This window comes from Enoplosus armatus, chromosome 11 (genome assembly GCF_043641665.1).
Source record: "Enoplosus armatus isolate fEnoArm2 chromosome 11, fEnoArm2.hap1, whole genome shotgun sequence".
Classification (NCBI taxonomy): Eukaryota; Metazoa; Chordata; class Actinopteri; order Centrarchiformes; family Enoplosidae; genus Enoplosus; species Enoplosus armatus.
In genome coordinates, this window is record NC_092190.1 from 1,865,887 (window position 1) to 1,882,120 (window position 16,234).

At 46.7% G+C, this 16,234-nt stretch overlaps 1 protein-coding gene across 1 annotated transcript in view; it reads right to left on the bottom strand.

Moving 5' to 3' along the window:
* Positions 1-5,748: 5,748 nt before the first annotated feature.
* LOC139292388 (SH3 domain-binding protein 4) overlaps positions 5,749-16,234 on the bottom strand; it is a 31,396-nt gene continuing 20,910 nt past the window's right edge. The window contains exons 4-5 of the mRNA XM_070914716.1: positions 7,483-7,671; positions 5,749-7,256 (exon numbers count right to left, since the gene is read on the bottom strand). Coding sequence (XP_070770817.1) covers positions 7,032-7,256; positions 7,483-7,671 — 414 coding nt within the window. The 3' untranslated portion in view covers positions 5,749-7,031. The remainder of the gene's footprint in view (positions 7,257-7,482; positions 7,672-16,234) is intronic.

Sequence of the window (16,234 nt, forward strand, 5' to 3'; positions counted from 1 at the left end):
GGAAAGAGAGAAAGGGGGCCCTCGTCAGCGAGTCTGGAGTCTGTTAAGACTCCTCACCCCCGGACACAAAGTGATATATTCTGCCCAACATCATGGCCCCTTTCCAGTTTTACCTCCGCAACCTGTTCTCGACAGCAAATCCTGAAAATCCAGCAAAGGTCAGGTCTCAGTCGGGGGGGCGGGGGGTAGGGGGGGACTCTGTCTGCCGAACATGCAGCGAATCAATGCCCTGATCCCCTCGAGCGCCGTGAAGCACTCCCCTGTGTCGACTCTGTATTGACGGACTTACTTTTCAAGAAATACTGCCGATGCAAGACGTCAGTCCAGCCAGAGGGAAAAGATTTAATAATAATATAACATTAAGATGAATTCCTAGATTCCTAGAGGCGTTAATGAGCACTTTGGAGGACCTGTTGCTACATTGAGGGCTTGGGACGTCCTCTTCCTGGGCCAGAGCAGTCCTCCGTCTTCATCAAAAAGTCCTCGGAGTGAACCGAAGCCAGCAGCTTTTCGGCGACCGTGGACGTGATCGATGTAGCTGTGCAGGTCGTTACAGGGACGGCATCCTTTCAAATCGCCGTGTTTCTGCGGGCGGTCGACGTGAGACCAATATAATTCAGTTTCACGCGCCTTTCACGGACTCCATTTCCCACAATCCCGAGACCTCTGCGGGTCAAGTCTTTGTTAAAAGCCACAGAGAGCTAGAAAAGTCTATTTTTAATTAGGTAAGTCAGCGCGACGTTCAATCACATCGCCATATGAAGACGCAAGACTTTGCAGTGAGCTCTGCAGAGGTCCTGGTCATTCATGGTCCCCTCGGGATGAAGTCTAGTACACTTTGGCGATCCTCTGACTTTTGAGCGCCATCATCGGTACTTTACCGATGGGTACTTTATTCCAGAGGTCATCGTTCCGATGAATGTTCCCATCAGCCTCAGCTGTACTTGACAAATGTTAGCATGCTAACATGCTAAACTAAGATGGCAGCTCTGTGAAGGCGCCGCCGTCTCTCCTCTCGCTCTGGCTCCTGTTTGCGCCCCTTATCTCCCCACGAGGCCTCATATCTGAGAGCGTTCAGCGCGCACAGGGTTAAGGCAGTGGACTGTGGTCCCACACTGTGGAAACACAGAGGAGGCTTTGGTTTGGCGAGGGGGGGGGTGGCGGTGCTGAGTACACACAGAGAGAGGAGTCGGCCTCTCTGCCAGGTTTCGATCTTACTCACCTTTCTCATCAGAGAACAAACACGCTTCTGTTCGGCTCGTGTCTCCTGCTGCAGGAACAACGTTAGAAAATCACCTGTTTCTATTCATGTATGAATCCCTGAAATCACCCCGAACACACAGAGCAGAACTGCAGGCGAAGGCAGTTCATGGAATTCATATATTAGTTACATGTAGCTCTCACTTCAAATGCACTCAAATATATATATATATATATATATATATATACTAATACATAAATATAGATGTTTGATAGCAATAAAGGACCGAAACAGCAGTAGATTGTTGGGAGCTGATTTTCAGAGCCTCCCAAAGACATCAGAGGGTTTCAGTTTGTTTGCTGCCGTCGGAAGTAAACAGGCTCCTCCGGTGGCGGCGACGGATCAAAATCTTCCTCGTCTGATGGAAAGCGCAGAGGAAGAGCTGCCGGGTCGCTTTCAAAACAAAAAACCAACAGTGAAACGTCCGGACTGGGAATCGCATTTCTGGAATTCACCATGAGATCTGCAGAACTTTGAAGTGAACCGACGCTTCTTTCCAGGAGCTAAAAATGCAAAAGTTTGTTTGCAAAGGAGAAAAGACGGCGAGGCCATTAACATCAAAACGGGAGTATCCTCTGAGGAGCAGCAACGTATGTATACTAAACACAAAATACTGCGCATTGAAGCAGAATTGATAGATTTTTGCCCATCTGGGCAGCAGAAGGAGCTAAAAGAAAAAGTGACATGTTATGACTCATGAAGTCCACGCAGCAACGCGAACCATCCCGCTGGAGTTCTGTCCGCCTGACGGATGGAAGCCAAACGCTCGCTCTCCTTCCTCTTCTTCTTCTTCTTCTTCTTCTGTTTCTGGTCTCCACCAGCTCCAGAAGGAAGCAAACACGAGCAAACTCTCGCGTTGCACATTCTCACGTCTCATGTCCCGGCTCGAATCTCTCCCTCTCACTTTTATTACGACCCATCTGAGCCGGACAGGACAGGAGGCCTCTGCCGCAGCCCGACAATGAAGAAATGTTCCTATGTCATCAGCCGTGGACGACAGACGGACATCTTTTGATATCATGCGCTTGGTCTTTGCTTGTGTGAGCCCCCCCCCCGCCTCCCCTCAGCAGGCAGCCGCGTCGCAGCCGACATTTGGCCGCTGCTGTCGACAGACGGAGCGCCGCCGCTCAAAACGAAACGCCACAATCATCGCGTCGGGATGGGCTGGGTGTCATTACAGCACCACTCTGTTTGCGTTCAGCCGGGGAGGACAATTGTAGAAAACAAAATGCAAATGTGATGGAAGACTTTCCGAAGAGGAGCTGTCACTGTTGTTGTGCTGTCTGAATTGAATGTTTTCATGGACGTTACATGGCCAAAAGTATGTGGACGCACGCCTTTGTGTCATTTTTTGTTTGATTCCAACGAAGGGAAATCTTAATGCTTTCCCGTTTCGACGCGAGGATCTCTCTGCGCCATGAAGAAATGCTTTTCCCAGTTCAGCGTGGAGGAACCTGACCGCCGTGGAGGACATTCATGTTCATGGGACGTTCCGAGTGTCCACATTCTTTTCGGCCGTGAAGTGAGACTCAGGTTTTGACTCGTCGGCCTGTTGACCTCGTGCATTATTCTGTTTTTGCGGTTTAACTTCGAAACAAACTCCTGAACGCAAATATAAAATCTCGGCCCTGGTCGTTCACGCGGCCTGCTGAACACGCGCGCCGGGCATTTTAGAGGAGGTCACGTGACCTGGCGTCACCGCAGATATCGGATTAAAAGGACCATCTTCGTTTCTAATATGATGGTATACTTTTCCCTCAGCGTCGTAGTCACAATTTTAGCATGACATTTTGCCGCATTTACATCGTCTCCTGTTCTGTTATCGCAGTTCACTCCCACCAAAGAACTGAAGTAAGCAAACTGAATGAGGAACACTGGCCGGTCTGAGTCTTGCCTTGGTCTCGAGACCATTCGGACTCTTGACTGAATCTTGAAACTGCTGGGACATGAAATGAATATTCATTAGCATCAGCACTCCAGCATATTTAGCAGGTGTAAAACCTGGGGAGAAGCGACAAAGTACAAAATCACGGGTTTCTGATTTGAGGAGGGTGAAAGGGCGGGAGGGGGGGAGGGGGCTTTGATTTCCTGCTCCATGCTCGGTCACCTCAAAGGGCCAAATTTAGAAACGGCATTATGGAAATGGAAAATATATCACTGAGCGAGCGGGAGCCAGAAACATAAAGACTTCATCCCTTTTAGAAAAAAATGTGCAGCATGTGACAGCCACTGGCGATTCAGGGAGATTACTCATTTTCGGTTTTCCCGTCCCGCTCCGTACCTGTGGACGAAGAGAGGGACCTGCAGGTACTTGCGGGGCTTAAACAATAATCCACTCACTTGCGATACGTACCGTCATCTGCGAGTCGAATAGACTAAACTAAAGCCCAAAGCCAAAATGAGCGTACCGATGAAAAAAAAAAAAAAAAAAATGTCAGGGCAGCCCGGACATGTTGGACATGACAATGAAAAGTCAAACGTGTTGAACGAGCGGCCCCCCCGAGTCCCCGCTTTGCACAGATTAGCTCTGGATTTTGAAGCCGAGTACAGAGCTGCGTGCAGTTCTGTGAGTCCTGCCACCCTGGGGGAGCTCATTACCAGCACTCCAGGCTGGGATTTGAAGCATGTCAGCCCATACTCTGCTGTAATTAATTCCACTCCTTTTGGCTCTTTTTTTTTTTTTTTTTTTTTTTTTTTTTTTCTCCTCCATTAATCTGTGTATTTAATTAAGGTCTGCTTGCTTCAGCGGCACAGAGAGCGAGAGGCTCCGAAAGGACAGGGCGGAATGAAAATGAGCCTTAAAAGTTACAGATGATTTTAGGTGGAAATCCTCCCAATTATCAGAGCAAAGGAGGCGCACTCCCATCTTTACTTTAGATTAAGATCCGGTGTCGCTGGAGTCACACGACCAGTGGGCAGATCTTCTTCATCTTCTTCATCCCAACGAGACGCGAATACGACGTCCAGCATGAGGAGCCCGAGCTGCTCTGCTGGTTAAACCTCAGCTAGCATGGCTCAAAAGACTTTGTCTCTTTTGCCCGCTGCGTGTCTCGAGGGTTGGCAGTTTATACAGACATTCATGTTCCCCAGAGGATGAATCCAAGTGACTTTGGTGATCCAAAATGACACTAATCCAACACTGCAGTTCCTGCACCGGCGGTATTCCCATCCCATCCTCAGCTGAACTGTGAGCTTGTTGCACTGACTTGCTAAATCTTATGTCGTGTTAACGCACCAATGCTGCGTTCGCGTCGGCAAAAAACATGGGAAACCTCCCGTTAAGAGCTACAAAGGGTTATTTTTGGCTGTGTTCGAGAGTATCTGGTTCTTTCGTTGAAAGTCGCACGTGGACAAAAACCGTCGCGGGAGAAGTGTCAACTCCGACCCCCAAGGTGCATTTCAAGAAGAAACATCCAATCGCAGGGCTTCAAAGCCGAAGCTACCGATTACAGTCTCTGATTCACTCCGACTGGCTTCTCCTCCTCGTTGTTGGCTCACTGAAATATTCAGAGCCCGGCGACAAAACGACAGACAAAAGTTGAGGGTTGAAATAATTAAAAATCATTAAAAAAAAAAAAAGGGGGGGGGGGGGGGGGGTCCCATGTTTCTCTTCTCTGATTTGTTCTGACACGCAGAAGGTGCTCTTCTCTCTGCTAACATGGCAGATGGAAAAGCTTTCATCTTGTAGCGGCTTGTTAAGTCAAATCAGATACAAAACAGTGTATAACTCCATTTAAACGAGCTGAAAGAACATTGCACTACTGTTGGATTTTATTTACGTCACTTTTGGTCTCCATGTGGGATAAACCACGCCTGTCTGAGACATCTCAGACTCCATATATGAATCACGATCATTACATGCTAAACAATGGCATGGTCCGGTACTCACGTTAGCATGCTAACAAACTAAACATGTTGATGTTCGGCATGGCATGAGAAGGTTACATGCTAAACGTTAGCGTGGCTACCTCCACGCGAATCTGCCTGTGTGGTGAAGCTCTTGTTATTGTTGTTCTGGCAAGACGATTACTATTTCCACCTCTGCCGCTGGAAATAAAAAAAAACGACAAGTCGAGCTCCGATCCGAAATGTGAGACTGATGTTTGAGGCTGCAGCCGTTTGATCTCTTAAACACGAGACGTGTGAAGTGACGAGGGCAGCGGGAAGATAAGCCGACGAGCCGCCGGAGGTCATTTCTTCCCCCCTGATCTTTCTCCTTCCGTTTGTTCTCGTCTCTGCAGCATCCCGTTTAGCTTCCACTGCACATTTTCTCATATGATGTATTTTTTTTTTTTTTTTTTTGGGGGGGGGGGGGGGGGGGGTCTCTGACACAAACAGAAAGCTGATAACGCACAAAACATGACGGCCCGTCGCTCCCGCTCCAGATAAGGAAACTCCTCGTGACTGAGGAGCTCTTTGTGCTTTTCACAGTGAAACTACCTCGACAGACTGCAGCCGGGCGCAGGCACCATGCGACAAGCGGTGTGTACAAATATTTACATTTTATTTAAGAGTCTTTTCCACAAAAGTATGCAGTCACAAAAAGGTTTGGAAACTCAGCACTGGATTTGCAACACCTACCACATTATACAGTATGCAGCACTGAGACAAACCCCTAACCAGAAGCTTTGACAGACAGCGTCATTACAACAGTGGTCTCAACGGCATACAGGTCATCTGGAGAGCCCGGTTCATTTTTGGCAAGCTTTGGTAAAAAAAAAAAAAAAAGAACGTCCATCGGACAAAAGCGATGCAGGCAGGAGACGGAGAGTTGCTGCATGGAGGGCGAGGCTGACAATATCTTACTTTAATCCATTAATCAACATATCCGTCGTTCATATAACAGTCTACTTACTCACTTGTCCTTTCAGTCGCATCACATGGTCCTCATCAGCAGAGGGACGAGATGAGAATCACGGCCATCTACTGCAGCTCCGTAACAACTGAGCAAAACTGAATCTGCTGGTGAGGCCTGTGTGATGTGGTCAAAAGCACCGGAACGAGTGAGTAAGTGCGCCTTGAGTTGAGACGGTCAAGGATGAACCACACAATAACAGTTCGTTCAGAAAACGGATTAGATCAAATTATCGTCCGAAGCACAAAACAAGTTGAATTAACAGACGCCGTTTTAGACTATTCAATTATTTAATCTGGATTAATTTACGTTAAAATGACAATTGATCAGTTAATGAACTAATGGTTTGGAGAGCAAACTTCACTGAAATGAACAGACTGACAGCAGAGGGGATGGATTCGTGAAATGAGAAGGACCACAGTGAGAGAACCAGAAGAAGGAGAAGAAGCTTCTCTTTGATGGACAAATAAATAGAACGGGTTTGACACACGTGACGAGGATACCATATCGAAAAAGTGTTCTTTTTCTTGAAAAAGTGTCTTTCTTGGCGTTCGATCCGCAGTTCTTAACCAAAGGGTTCAAAGTGTTGCTGTAAAAAACGCTGTGCCATAATAAGAGTACAAAAATACATAACTATGCGAGACAGGAACTATTAAAAGAGTCCTTGTGAACACTCAATACAGCAATGTGTTGTTTGGCCGGTGGCCGTGGAGGGGGTGGGGGGTGGGGGGGCAGTTTGGTGTTCCTGTGCTGAAGGCGGCACTGCAGGAGCAACAACAACGTACGACAGCAGTAGTGGCATTCAGAGTGAGCGGGCAGCCGATGTGCAGCATTTTCAAACTGCTCCAGGAGCGCGGGGTGAGCTGGTGCGGGGGAACACCGGCGGGATCAACGTGGACTCGCGAGGGACAGGGTTCAGATGGCGTAGTCGTCCTGAGCGGCGGGGCTGAAGGCGGAGCTCCGCAGGGCGTCCAGGCAGTTGACCAGGATGAGCGTGCCGGTCAGGTGCTTCCAGCGCTTGGTGATGGGGCTCTTCATCTTGTCTAAGCCCATGTGCAGCTCCTGGATCACGTCCCTGTAGCTGTCGCCGATCTGAGCGGCCCACGTGACCAGGAAGTCATACGCCGGCTTCCACATGGCCTGCAGACAGAGGGAGAGGGAACAGACATCCCGTGACGTGCTGATGCATGACACGCCTGGACGCCTCGTGCCGACAGAGCAGACAAGACTCTTTAAAATGCACCGACATCTTTGTTTACCGTTAGCCTTGATTAGCAAGTAACACGTGTGTGACCTTCGATTGTAAACAAACCATTTCCACGTTCACATCTTAAGACATCAGTAATGTCCTGTAGGACAGACGTACCTCGCTGTCCACCACCCCGTTCTTGTCGCGATGCGGCGCCTCGTAGGCATCCATCTGCTGGCGGGAAACCTTGACGAGCCTCTCGGCCAGCTCCCTCCAGCGTCCGGCCACCTCCACGGCCGTGGTGAGGAGGACGAAGTCCATGACGAGTCTGGCCACGAGGCCCTGACAGTCCATCTTCAACAGAGCCTGCAGAGGACGGACGCAAGAGGACTTTAGACTGAGGTGAAAAGATAAAAGAGAAGTGAAAAGTACAGCCTGAAATGATGATTAAGATCCTGGATTCTGGAGACAGAGCAGATATGAGGTCTGACTGGGAATCAGTGGACAGGGAGAGAGAGGACGGCAGTGAATTGTTAACAAGGAGTCTAGTAAAGATGGAAAACTGAGCAGAAGACGGTGAAGTCTGACGAAAACCACCCACGCTACAAAGAGACTAATAAATGTACATCTCCAGGTTTCATTCCACTGACTTGATCCTCTGTTATTTTCCACAGCCTGCCTCCCCAACCCCCCCTGCAAATCTCAGCTTTGTGCATTTTTCAGATGCTTTCTGGTGGAAATAGAAACAAGAGCCTCATGTTGCTTCAGCAGCAACACTGAGGATTCATGGCACATCTGAACTGAGGGAAACGCCTGCTAACCAGGACTGACGCCGACAATTCAATTCAAACTTTATTTCAGACTCACAAGAGGGTCCATAGCAATGATACACAACACACTGTACTTCTACACCTTCCCTAGTCCCTCACACGAATTTAAGTAATCATAATAATAATAGTAATATAATGTTATAATACATAATGTATATAATATAATGTATAATATAAACTGAAGGAAAATGTAGATTAAAGATATTAAACCGGACCAGGACCACTTCCTAAAAATGTCCTCGCTTTCCAAAAATGTCGTCATGCTACAGGTCAGAAACTCAAATTGGTCCTTGCAAAGACAGAAGTTCACACACACACACTCGGATGCAGCCTTTGACTCGCAGAATCAACAGAGCGAAGGTGAATTTAAAGCTCCAGTTCTGGCTTCAGCTTCATGTGCAGGAATGTGTGGAACGGCAGGATATGAAGGGAGGGGGTGGAGGTGGGGGGGGGGGGGGGGGGGGGGGGGTGAGGAATGCCATGCTCCAGCAGCCTCTCTCTCTCTCTCTCTCTCTCTCTCTGATACCAGACCAGAGGATGAGATAGCAGCGGCTGTGGGCCAATCAGGCGCTCCTCCAGGAATGCTGAAGAAGTCAGAATCGAGCGTAAACTCGTGGAATGAGTTTAAAGAGTCGGCGAGTCGGCCGCTCTAAGTGACTCAGCGCCTGTTTGTTTGTGGCTCTTCGTGGGTGTCGAGGGGAAGACGCTGTCGGGGAGATAAACCCTTTGACGGCACCTGTTTCCTCGCTGGATAACAACGACAGGAAATCCCTGCCAAAATAAAGGGGATCACTTCCTGTCTTACTACAGGTTTAAGACAGGAGTGCTGCTTGGTTACCACAGCAAACAGTTGGACTGACAAACACTTTGATACTTAATAAACATCAAGATTGTGTCTGTGGTCATCCACAGTTACAACTTCTCTATAATATTACATTATATTCTGAAAGCAGGACCTAAAATATAAACGTGGGTCACTTACAGATCAGTTACAGATGTTTAATGTGAGTTTTCACTTTCCTTTCATGCCAAGAGTTAGATGGGAGGATCGATTCCGCTCATGTCTGTACCGCAAATATGAAACTGGAGCCAGGAGACGGTTATGTTAGCCTAGCTTAGCATAAAGACTGGAAACAGGAGGGAATAGTTAGCCTGGTTCTGTCCAAAGGCCACAAAATCTGCTCAGCAGCACCTCTGATGCCCACTTATATGTAGTCTGAGGGAAAAAGACAGTTAGTGGTTTAACAGGGTTAGTGTGCCGAGCTATTTCTCGTCGGCTGCTGCCTGTAGCTTCATATTCACAGTGCTGATATGATCGAGAGTGATATCCACCTTCTCATTTGACTTTTAGCTGCAAAGCAAATAAGCGTACTTCACAAAATGTTGGGCTATTCATTTAATGCAGAGAAATGTAGGTGCTTGTTTGGCAGTTTATCAATAAAGAACAACACATGATTTAAGTACATGCAGGAACACATTCATGACTTTAATCCATGTCTCTGGATTTTAAGGAGCAGTGGGGCTTCCTCCGCTCTCTTTGTAGTTTGTATTCCTCATATATTTATCCATCAGACGTCCTCCTCCTCCTCCTCCTCCTCCTTTTTCATCTGTCTGAAAGGCTTTAACTGTGTGCATGAAATGAGCCTCAACGGCCAAAACTAGTTGGAAAACGTCCTTTCAGGTGATCAGGTGCTTTCTCGAGTTCTTCAGTGTCGGACTCTGTGCTCAGTGAAGGTGTCATTACCATATAAAAGCATCAAACCCCTCCATTATAAAAACACAGACGGTGAATTAAGGAGGGACTCGATCAATAACTCCTCCAGCATCTCTCCCTGGTGCCTTGTTTGGTTCTTAGCAGCCTATTAATTCCTCCGGATCCCATTTAATTGCTGGTCTAATATAAACCTGGTCCCTCCCCAAAACCCAAATAAAACAGATAAGAGCGACAGAATCCATTTTCTTTTTCTAATTTGACACAATAAACACATGTTTTGACATTGCTGAGGCTCAGACTGTCCCGACGTGGGTCTAATACCTCGACTCTCTCCTCTCTGTCCACTCATAACAAAGCCTAGATAGACAGTTGTTTGTGTTGCACATACAGGCATAAAACTTGATTCATCTAAAGCAAGTAGTGACAGCCTGCAAATAAAGAGTGAAAACTGAGCTACAGCTGCAACTAATGGTTACGAATGTCACAAAATACGGGGGGGGGGGGGGGGGGGGGGGGGGGGGGGGGGAGTCCATCGCAACTTCCCACAGCTCAATGTGACGTCTTAAAATATCTTGTTTTGTTTGACCAACTGTCGAAAAAACAAAAAGTTATTCAGTTTACGATGATTCATGACAAAGAAAAGCAGCAAATTCTCATTTCAGAGCTGAAACTAAAGAACGTTTGGAAGTTTCTCACTATTTTCACTTGAAAAATGATTGAAACAATTCACCAATTTTCAAAATTGTTGCCGATTATTTTTGCGTTGCTGGACCATGGGCGAAACAAACTACAGCTACTGGACCGCTTAACTGCATCTCGTGGCGTTAATTAGCAGACGGAGTTCGCGCTGATGTCAACACGACACCTGGACCTTGAGATGATGATGATGTCAGACTAACTATTTCAAGGTCAACAATGAACGACCACACTGAGGTGAAGAGATGGTGGCGAACACAACAGGGGGGGTGCGATGAGGGCACAGTGCGTGTCGAAGGCCCAGTTTAAGAAGGCGTTTGGTGAAGCCGCACGCCGCTGGTCTCTTCTGGCACGTCTTCCTGGTCGGAACCGTTGTGGCTGCCGTAAATCTTTGATGGCGCGTTGTAGAGTATTTATCGCCACACCCGTGGCCTGTGAGTCTCCAGCCTGATTTTAAACTAATAATTGTGCTGCAGCCGCCTCCGTCTGCTGCAGCGCAATTACTGCAGTTCAAACAGCTTCTTTGCACCGCAACAATACACCGAGACAGAGGAGGAATTAAATGCTGTGCTGTGTTTTCCTAAAATGTCAGCTGGTGTGTGTGGACGGTTATGGGACTCTGTGTGTGTGTGTGTGTGTGTGTGTGTGTGTGTGTGTGTGTGTGCTTTAGTTAAATGCCACAGAGGTTGTTTCACCAGCTCAGAAAGCGGCGCTCTGAAGCCCTGCAGCTCCCCCCGCTGCATAAATCATCTGCTTGTCAAAGCGAGAAGAAAATTCCGGCAGACATATTTTCAGAGATAACGTTGATGTGGAAATGAAGCGGGCGCTTCAATCATGTCTGTCGCTGCACACCGAAACACACACACACACACACACACTTGCACACTCTGCTTTGACATTCGAATAAACCGGCCACACTAAACCTCTGGTATAACCAACAGTGAGGCTTTTGATAAATGACTTGTTTCTTCCATCATCCTGTTTCTGTTTTTCCTCTCAGCTACAAAACTGACACTCAATCTCTCCACTTCAATCTCCTCTTTATTATTTTTCTATCCCATCTTCATTTTCCATCTGACTTCCTCCACCTCTCCCATTTACGGCCTTTACACTCCATCTTAGCCGCACTGTGGCTTTGCAATTTCATTCCTCATCCAGTTCTGCTTTAAACCTGCTCTCTCGTCTCTTCGCCTTTTTGTGAACAAACCTCGAAATCAAAACCTGGGTGAGATCAAAGACCGTGGCTGCTGGTTTTTGGACACTTTAGACACGTGAACTCGTCATAAGCTTGCTCTGAAATAACTCCCACATTCCTAAACAAGGCCAAAATCTCCAGAGAGAGCGATCTGTTGTTCAGCCGATTATTCCAAAAGCAGCAGCTCGCCACACCCAGTCACTGAAGGAGGGGAGAAGAGGAAGCGAAGGAAAAAAAGAGGAAGGAGGCCGGAGATGGTGGGGGGAAAAAAAAGTCTAGATTTGTGTACAAAAATGGCAAAGCAGAGAGCTAATCGCATAATGGGCCTGGAAGGCGCTCCGGTTTTCAGAGTCCTGCTCCAGAAATAGGATGTTATTGTTATTCCCGGGCTCTACCTGCCACACTCATCTCACTGCAAATAATTCAGGAGGGTCGGACGCTCTGCTGCAGAGTGAGAGACAGCTCTGAGAGGAAAATCCCCTTTTAGCACCGAGATGCAAACAAAGGTTCCACGTCTGTGCTCCCATGCTTCAAGATGTTATGGAATCTGCAGCCAGTTCACTGACTGTCTGCAACAAGAGGAGGAAGAGGAGGAAGAGCAGGGTGAAGGGGGAGGGTTTCCCCCTTTTCTTCACAAACAGAAGCATTGGAGGAAGCTCCCAGTTTTATTCACGTCATGTGGGACACAAAGTATTAAATAAGGGAAAACTGTGTTTACAGAAATACACAATAAAGTCCTGTTGTGATGTCACTTTATAGTCACAGTAACGGACGACAGTGGCAGCTGGTTAGCTGGTCAGTCGGTCCCAGTTTGGTCCAAACTGAAATATCTCAAATCCACATTTTAACGGGGAAGAGGTCATTTTATAGAAGCAGCTCACTACAGTTTTACATTTGATCCCAAAATAAGCTACCGAGTAAACACACACTCTCCAAAAACAAAAAGAGCTGTGCTCTGCTGTTGGTCTATCAGGAGAAACATGAAATATAAATGTAAAACTATAGCTGTTTTCATAACATTACTTTTGTGCCTACTACTTTGTGGGTAAATCTTTGCTGACAAGAGAGAGTTCAGTGTGTAAATGTTTAAACAAGCAAGCAGAAGGCAGAGTTCATTTTTACTGTAAAACCTGAACGTGCCTTCACATCATGTGGAGAGAGAGAGAGAGAGAGAGAGAGAGAGGTTACAGCAGGACAGAGAGAGAGAGAGAGAGAGAGAGAGAGAGAGGAATGGGGTGGATCACTTTTTGTTTTGCATTTTTAATTTCTGCCTAAATCCCCCGAAGATGTCTGCGGCAGAGAGGGAGGACATGCAAAGGCTTGCCTAGAATCGCTCAATCACAACATGGCTTTCATTTCACAATGCTGTGTTGACAATTTGGGGAAACACTGAGGAGAACTATAGTCAAACGGACCTGAAATCACATCTGACTCGGACTTCCTCTTCTCTTCCTTTTCTGTGATACAAAACCTTTAAAGTGAAACTGAAGAGATGTTTAACTGACATGTTGATGTTGTCACATTGTGTCTAAATATAACAGCCATCTTTTATTTATCATGTTGAATGATTTAACCTTTATTGGCATAAGCCAGCAGAAGCGAGCTGTGAAAACATTCACATGTCATCACCTTACAAAGTTGATATGATGAACTTATTTCCGCGGATCAACGTGATGCTTCATCATGTGGAGTCGTGTCATCCAGTATTCTCTCTCTCTGTTAGCTAAACGCTCCACTATGTTCAGCAGCTCTTTAATGTCTGATAGCGTCCCGTCCATTTGTGTAGCCAAATCCCGACTCTTTCGCATTTCACACTCATGGGTGTCGTCGCTTGTTGTCACCGTCGCTGTCTCCTGATTCCCTCAGTGTTTTCTTTACACTGTGGTTCGCTAAATATGACACTGACTTGTGCATTATACAACCAATCCTTAAGAGTATAAATGAAAAAAACGCACACATTTGTCAGGACAACATGCGGCCAAGAGAAGTGTAATTCCAGCTTCAAGAGTCTGAAACAGCGAGAGAGACCAAATTTCAGAAGGAAGGTATCTGAACAAATACAGTTCTGTGTTCTCACATTGTGGCAGATATTCAGGTCGCATGTTTTCACTACCGTCTCAATGAATTATTAAATACTGTAAAATATCCATCTGTAGTGCAGACATTAAACAGATCATATCTGCGGTGTAACAGAATTCACCGTCACTGTGAATGGCCGTATGAGCAGAGGGGGGTCTGGGTCAAGGAGGATTCTGGGAAGTCGTATGGACTGCAGGCGCCTGCAGGTCCACCACTGGAGCTTCTGTTTAGTTTCTGAACAATGAGGCAGGAAACATCTGCCGCCTGAGATCCAACAGACACGACCTGGATCCTTTCCATCATCCGCTGACAACAACAACACAACCTCTTCACAAACAAACACGACTCCCAGCGGACTTGCTCTGCGAGTCCACGCCGATCCATCGCACAAGAGCTCACACATTGCTACCCGGGAACCTCCAGGATGAATGCGTCAATGGAGCGTTGTTACACGCATATTGGCTCAAACAAGGTTAAAAGCAACTCGTACAAAGTCTCCTCTGGAAAACACAAAGATCGGTCGACTCTGAGGTCACATGAGGTCACAAAATACTCACTGTAAAGGTCGCACCAACATCTAAAACATTCAACGGCTTTCCTACGTTGGGCTGCAACATGGTCTCTAATTCTGTGTGGTCACTTTTGAGAAATCCACTTTCAATCTGTCTTCTAGCCAGCGTGAGTGATTGCCGTGGGTTTTTGTGGACCTGCTCTGCTACGTAGTTAAACGGTTTCCCCTTTTTTTGGTCTGTTTTAATTGTGTTTATTGTTGTCCGTGGTGTCAAAAATCTTCCAACCGGTTGACTTCTGGCCTGGTGCCACCTGTAAGATGAACGAGCTGAGTTTAAGGTCCTGACCTGCACCTCTCCCCCTTCCTTTGCTGTCAGCCATCTACTGTCACTTTCTAATTAAAGGCAAAAGATGCTCCATATATGGACAGATAAAAGTCTAATCTTCCAAACCCCCCCCCCCCCCCCCCCCAAAAAAAACAGGAGCAAATCTTAAAAAACAGCAATATTCCATTCTAAAAGCACGGCCGTGCAGTGTTGTAAAACAGAAGGTGCACTCTGTTAGAGGGGCATCGACCCACCAGTTAGTCGGCACAGTATGATGTAAAGTATGATAAATCTGAGGCTGTTACTGCCTGCTGCTGGTAGCCTCTCTGTTGGTGTGTGTTTTTTCCTGTGAACAAGTGATTATCATCTGTAAACATAATTCATAATCGCCTAAAGCTTTAAGCATAAACTCTTTTCCAAATGTAACGCCCAAAGCTTCAAAAACTCGCAGTTCACCTCACGCGGCTCACAGGACCCACCTGCAGCCATTATTGACACGTTCAACAAGCTGACATCTTGGTCGGACCTTTTTTGAGATGTTCTGTATATTTTTATGTTATGACGACACTGACCGGCCTGAGAGGCAGTTAAACATCTATACTTGTAACAAATACAGTGCATGTGTGTTCATTCTGCTGCTGACGACCTCTTTCTCCACCACAATGGATTCAGACATTTGGGCACAAAGGAGCTCTCTGGTTTCGACCACAGTGCTTTTGATTTGGTTCTGCTTCTTCTAAAAATAAACGTCCGTCCATGTCAAATGACACACCAGCAAATCACCAGAGATCGTCTTCTGTCACGTAGAATACAAGCGCGCGGGAAGACGAGGGTTTCATCTGACTCGCTCAGCTTTACTCTGAGGCCCACACATGCAACAAAATCCACTTTTCCGAAGACAAAAAGCAAACATCAGATGTTTGCGCACGGCACAAATAGCGTATTTGCGTATCGCTTAAACAAAGAGCCTTCGTGATTTCCAATTTGCTGGATTGCTGTGTGCTTTGATTGTCCCCACAGTAACCAGTAGTTTAGGTGTAATCCTGACAGAGGAAACAAAAAACAGACCTATATTCAGAAATGAACAGCAGTGACGCCCTCAAATGGCATATTTTCAGTCACCACCTTTTATTATGTTCTTTTCCATACTGCAGTTTCTCTGCCTATAAATGGTTCTAACTAGTGTTTACAACCTCACGTAAATTACAGTGTTTCTGCTGCGTGTTACTTCAGCTGTAGTACGTCCGTGACCTCCGACAGAGACTGTCAGGAGGATAATATGCTGACGGAGAAACAAAGTCTTGGACCAGTGCTGTGAAGGCAGCAGGGAGGCTAAACACCACTCTCGGGAAAACGTTGTAGTCTTTCAAACAGGCACAGACATACACAATAAAAACCGCCAAGATGAAAATGAGATTTATGGAGCATTAGGCCATAAGGAGAAGTCAGACTGGATATGATAAGTGTGTTTAGACGTCTCAGGATGAGAATTGCTACCCGGGCCTGCCTGAGGCGACACTGAAAATCCACATTTCCGTGGCAGAAGACGCACGACCGAAAGTGTCTGAGAGCTGATTTG